Source organism: Plectropomus leopardus, chromosome 1 (genome assembly GCF_026936395.1).
Source record: "Plectropomus leopardus strain MGB_pleo_1.0 chromosome 1, ASM2693639v1, whole genome shotgun sequence".
NCBI lineage: Eukaryota > Metazoa > Chordata > Actinopteri > Perciformes > Serranidae > Plectropomus > Plectropomus leopardus.
The window spans coordinates 29,143,165-29,149,428 of record NC_142176.1 but is presented as its reverse complement, the minus strand read 5'-3'; the positions used below and the strand labels follow the sequence as shown (position 1 = coordinate 29,149,428).

Below are 6,264 nucleotides of genomic sequence, written 5' to 3'. Positions count from 1 at the left end.
GTAGAAGTGAATGAAGGAAGGACAGAGGATAAGAAAGTAAAGAATTGAAAGAAAGAAACAAAAGAAAAGAAACAAACGTGTGCAGACAGAGAGACAAAAGGGACATATAACAGTATGAATCAGCCTGTACATAATGGAAAGTGTCCATTATGATGGAAAAACATCATGCTGCAGTGCTGCTTCACACTCACGCTGTGATATGGGCTATAACCAGCTGTCACTGTACATTATTGACTGGTCACATATATGAAGTCTCACACTCTTTTGCGTGTCTGAGCAGCTTTCATATTGAAATAAAACCTGGCACCTTCAAAGAGCAACAAATCTAGTTTTCAATAGCTTCACGGGTCCTTACTGGCCTGCCTGAGTTTTTACCAGTCTTTGGCCCTGTTCCCAGAATGCCATGTTTTGTTGCTCCTGACATTCCCACCTCTGCTTGCTATGGGCCAACAGACTTTTATGAATGCAAGGCTTTTTGTCTCTTCACCTCCTTTTTACTTGTTTAAACCATCCATCTGAGTAATTCCCAATGTCTCCTTCCTCATGAGGAATCTGTCTTTCCAGCTAAACCAGTCAGATCGGTTGATGTGGAAAATCTTCAGCTGAAATCTTAGACACATAAAGGTATTCTCCCACGACAACAGCAAAGAGCATTTATCTTCATGACATCACATAGACTGCATAACAGTTGTCCCTCTGTGGCACCAAAATGTCATGTTAAGTCTTTGTTTCAGCAGGTGGAACTTGTGAAAAAAAGAGTTGTACAATTGAGAAGGCAATATAAGAGCCGCTAGTGTACCCAGAGAATAACTTTGCTTTGGTATTCACTGTAGTATCACGTGGTGTGAAGCGTCTGCAGCTCTTCTAACCAGCCAGTGACAAAAAGAGTGAACTTTGGGGATAGCCAAGATTCATGGCTCAGTTATCCCTTTGGCAGGCCCTGTCCTGTGGTGTACTTGTAGCTTGGGGTAGTATGGGTTACATTGACAAAGACAACAGTTATCTGGTTACAAGATAATGTAAATGCTCATATGAGGTTGATTTTAAAGGAAAAAGGTGATCTTTTACAGTATGTTTTATACCAGGGGTACGTGTGTCTGCATTATTTTTCACCCTTGTATGCAATAATATTTTATTTAAAAAAAACTAAAAAAATAATAATTCAGATGATAAAAAAGTGCTGATGACATTAAAAAGTGCAGTTCATATTTAGGAATATATTCATAATAAAAGGCAGCAGGTACACATACACACTGCTGATGTTATCTCATACATGTTGCTTCCTCATTCTGTGAGAAAAGATCCAGCGTGTCTCAGTCAGCTACGCTTTCTTGTGTGACTTCGTTTGACACATATTTTTGTGTCACACCCTTTGCCCTTTGTAATTTTCCACCGTCACATTTAAAGTAATCCTGATTCATTAGTATTTAAAGCAATCAAGGTGACGTTGAGCACTGTCAGTGGGTTTATTGAAGTCAGCTCAAATCATTTTCACAATGATCCATCTCATTGTATTAACACAGCATACAAATAACACCCGTGGGAAAATCATTAGTATGGAATAACATCCAGTCAAAGTGAAACTGATATTGCCGAGTCAGATGCAGGGTGGAATTCCTACATTTCTACACACATAAAATATATGAAAATGGGTCTTTTCACTTTCCACTGTGTCAATACAAAGGCTATAAATGTTGTGAAGTGTATGAAGCAAGGCAGCAAACTAAGAATCTCATCATGACCTTCACTTGGATAGAAAACATATACATACCTAAAAATATTCTTATAAAACCACACTGAAATGATGTCAAAACTCCGTTATTAAAAACCCACTGCCACTGCCATCTACTGGTTGTGCCAGTTGATGAGAGCAGTATTGTGTAATCATGGCAACACACAAACCCAATATGGTAAGGGTAAATTAAAAACCTCTGACTGACGTACATGTTTAAAAATATCAGAAAATAAGCTGACGCTGAAATCTCTCATTTAAAAGTGCGAGTTTGAGTTTTATAGTACTGTGACAAACATTAAGACATGATTCCGCTTTTTGCTGCTTGACAAAGGGAACATGCAGTTTTTCATTTTGCAATCGTTTCATTGAGAGGAAGTCGAACGCATGACTGTTGTCTGTAGTGGGACACCAGGACAATTGCTAGCTAATTTGTCATGAGTGTAAGACATTTTTACAATAGCAGTACACTATGGATTCTATTATAAAGAAAATGCATTAGATGATATCAACACAGAAACACCAGTTTTGTTAAATTAATTCACTATCAGACTGTATCAGAGATGTTATAGTTTCCAGCACAGAATGAAACGGCAAGATTTAGAAATACTTAAAGTCTTAGGGGAATTTTAATTATTTTTGAGAGTGAAGCAGGTGGTGCAAAATAGGGGAGGAACTTCAGATACTTTTTAAACACTGAGGAGGGAATTATGTTTTTGGATTTTGCGTAGGGGAGGGACATTCAACTTTAAATGGTTGCATTTTGTATTTATTTTTAATACCCTCATAACCTTAAAACCTACAAGTGGGATTTGAAAAGTATACTTTCTTTGATACTCTCCAAAATCACATCTTTTATCATTGCCACAAACTGTGAAATATAGAGGGTGCATCATGCATTTATCCCCAGTCACTTGGGGAAGCTCAAGGAAAAATGTTTGTAGTTCCGGTAAAGGTCAAGATATTAAAAAAATAAATAAACGATGAAGTTACACCCCAGCCAGTCCCCTACTCTAATAAAGTACAGTCCCTAACTTCATGAAAACAGCAAAAGCTAAAGTGAAATACATCTTTGTGACAACAGCAAAAAATTAAGAAGTGGTAGACACAACCACAGGATTACCAGATGCAAACCTACTGTGCTCTGTCTCATCATGTTCCCACACTTACAGGCAATAAAAAAAGAAAATCTTGACCCAAATCAATTACATAATTAAAATCTTTCCCTTTTCCCTTTTTTGGAATCAACCAGATAATGATAAAAATAAAAAAGTTTGTTTACAAAAGCTTTACATTGAGACACGTTTCATGCATATATAATTATTTATTGTACTATTTATGAATACTATATGGAATACATAAAATATAAGACATTTATAAATATATGTTCACTATTTAAAAAAGAAACATGTAAAACAGGTCATTTACAAAGTTGCACAAGTATTGCACGGATGAACTCTGAAACTTCCTGTTTATCTGTGTCCTAATTTCATATAAAATGAGCTTCATTTCAGGCATTAAGAAACATAGTATACAATATGCACATGTAAATCTATACACTCCATGCATTTTCTATATCATGATGAATTATTTTCACACATTTTTATTAATATGTCCATTTGGTCTTTTGACTCATTTAGACACTGAGAACTGTTGGTCTGATTGCTCTGTCTCTTGGACACAAAGGACAACTCTTTATTGCCCTCACCTGGGGAGGTGCTGGAGATATGGCGGAAAAGCTTCTGGATGCCCGTGTCACGCAGGGAGCTCCTGAAGGAGCGAGCCGCAAACATGTAGAGAATGGGGTTAGCAGTGCTGCTGATGAAGACCATGGCTCCAGCAATGAAGGTCATGGTGCTCCTGATGCTCTCCAGATTATCTGCAGTGTCAGGTTCAGTGGCCAGGATGATGATAGAGAGGACATTTCCCATGTGATGAGGCGTCCAGCAAATGGCAAACACAACCACAACACTGGCAATCAGGACTGTGGACTTGCGCTTGGACTTGAAGGTCATCTGAGTAATGCGGCTACACAGGCAGCCATAGCAAACCACGAGGATGGAGAAGGGTAATATGTAGCCCACCAGTGTCTCGAGCAGCACACACACCAGCTCCTGGATCACAGAAGTGTAGAGGCGGTAGCGACAGTGCTCCTCACCAGACTCCATCCCTACAACCTGAGTTGGGATGACGGGTATGCTGAACAAGAAAGCTGCCGTCCACAGAGCCAGCAGAACTTTATTCAAAGCTTTTTTCCTCTTCCAGCCAGCTGAGGCAAAGGGATATCGAACAGCCACAAAGCGCTCCACACTCATGAGGGTGATGAGGAAAACACTGCTATACATACAGCCGTTTATCATGAACACCATGGCTTTGCAGGAGGCTTCCCCAAACACCCAGTGGCGGGCCAGAGAGTAGATCCATACAGGCAGGGTGATGAGGACCAGAAGGTCTGCGACAGCCAAGTGTAAGATGAGCACCACAGTGTGGGAACGCTGCTTCACGTGTCTCAGGATCGTCCAGATCACTAGCAGGTTCCCTGGTGCTCCTACAAGGAAAGACAGGCCCAGGATCACACAAGCCACTGCTGTTCCGCCGTCAAACTCCTCAGGGGCCATTTCCTCTGAAGGAGACAGCTCAGCTGAGAGGTTCATGCTGCAAGTGTATGTGCTGACAGTGGCGTCTGCATGAAAAGAAAAACAAAGTGCTGCACAAGCAAGTCTTCACTTCCCCTTACAAATAGACAGCACAGGAAAGGGGTTTCCTCACAGGGCTATTTGAGACCCAGAGAGGTGATTCATGCATGCGTCAGTGGTCCATTTTTCACCTCAGGTCAATGATCAAAAAATGATGGGTCTATGATGGGTCTCAGAGGGTGAATATTGGTTATGGGGAATAACTTCTCCACATTCAGTTTAAAATATTATAGTTTTGTTTGGAAAGAATTGTGAATACATTTTATACTATGGACATTTTCTTTTGGCCTTTTTCCAAAAAAACTAACAGCTATTACTATATATATATTTTCTCCAAAGAGGCAATAAGTTGTTTTGTGTTAAATCAAAATGATAAAATAATATTAAATACATTTTAATTTAAAAAAAAAGATAAATACATTTTTGTAGCAGTTTTACAAGAGCACTGACCTAAAAGTAATTCTTCTTAAATTTTCCATGTCAGCTCTTGTATGACACAAAACACATTACACAACACAGGGACATATTTCATTTTTCTACTATACAGCAATAGTTATCAACAAAACTGAGAAACACAAAACGACTATGATCATATGTTAGCTTGCAATGACATCCAAAGGTAAAAGTGAAACAAAGACAAGATAATAAAGATTAATGATAAAAATGACAACATGTCACCATTGACAGCATTATTTTGGCTGAGATCCCACATATAGGCCTTTATAAAAAAAAAGAAAAAAAGCATAGTCTCTTAATTAATTGCAGAAGACAAACGTCACGCTTCTCATCATCACAGTTTCAGGGATTCAGTTTTTTTTCAGAGTCAGAGATCAGCTCTTCCGTTGTATTTGCTGCCCTCTGGCCAGTATGCGGCTGCACTACCAGATCCCTGAGTTTGTTGGTGTGAGCCACCTTTTCCTGGAAGAGACAAACCAGCCGCGACTTTGCCAGATTCCCACGTAAGTTTCTTGCAAAGAAGGTGTATAATACAGGATTCACTGAACTGCTGATGAAAACAAGGGCACCGGAGCTGTAGACAACACTCTGTGGCACACATTCGTGTTCCAATTCTATGATACAAACCACATTAATTATGTTAATGATATGATGAGGCAACCAGCACAGTGAGAAGGCTATCACCACAGCCCCCACAAGAGCTATAGATTTCTGTTTGGAGTTGAAAGTCTTTTTCCTGAGCTTGGCTGCTACCAGGCAGTAGCACATACTAACAATAATGAAAGGAACTATAAAGCCCCCCATAATATCCAGACATGACAAGATGATTTCTTGAGTGTTAGAGTTAAATTCCTTGATAAAACACTGCTGATTGCCATAGCTTTCATCCAAAGATTCAGTCAGTACAGCAGGCAATCCTAGAAGCAAAGCAAGGAGCCACAAAAGTACTACAAGACAACTTTTCATCACGCTCTTGGTTTTCAAGCCCATCATCACAAAGGGATGACAGATGGCTAAATAGCGTTCCACACTCATGAGGGTAATGAAGAAGATACTGCCGAACATGCACACACGGATGATGTACATCAAAGCCATACAGACAGCCCCTCCAAACACCCAGGTGTGCACCAGAGAGTAGATCCACATAGGCAGGGTGATGAGGACCAGCAGGTCTGCAGCAGCCAGGTTTAAGATGAGCACCACAGTGTGGGAACGCTTCTTGACATGTCTAAGGATCGTCCATATCACCAGCAGGTTTCCAGGAGCTCCTACCAGGAAGGACAGGCCCAGGATCACGCAAGCCGCCACCACCACTGTCCCATCGTCAAACTCCTTAGGTGCCATTTCCTCTGAAGGCAACAGCTCAGCTGAGTGGTTCAT

The 6,264-nt window shown here is 40.2% G+C and overlaps 2 protein-coding genes across 2 annotated transcripts; both read right to left on the bottom strand.

Moving 5' to 3' along the window:
- Positions 1 to 1,452: 1,452 nt before the first annotated feature.
- LOC121945206 (leukotriene B4 receptor 1) lies at positions 1,453 to 4,447 on the bottom strand. The gene has a single exon (XM_042489273.2). The coding sequence runs from the start codon at positions 4,384 to 4,386 to the stop codon at positions 3,310 to 3,312; it is 1,077 nt and encodes a 358-aa protein (XP_042345207.1). The 5' UTR covers positions 4,387 to 4,447; the 3' UTR covers positions 1,453 to 3,309.
- A 352-nt stretch (positions 4,448 to 4,799) lies between these two features.
- Positions 4,800 to 6,264, bottom strand: LOC121944160 (leukotriene B4 receptor 1-like). Its single transcript, XM_042487866.2, has one exon. The coding sequence runs from the start codon at positions 6,262 to 6,264 to the stop codon at positions 5,227 to 5,229; it is 1,038 nt and encodes a 345-aa protein (XP_042343800.2). The 3' UTR covers positions 4,800 to 5,226.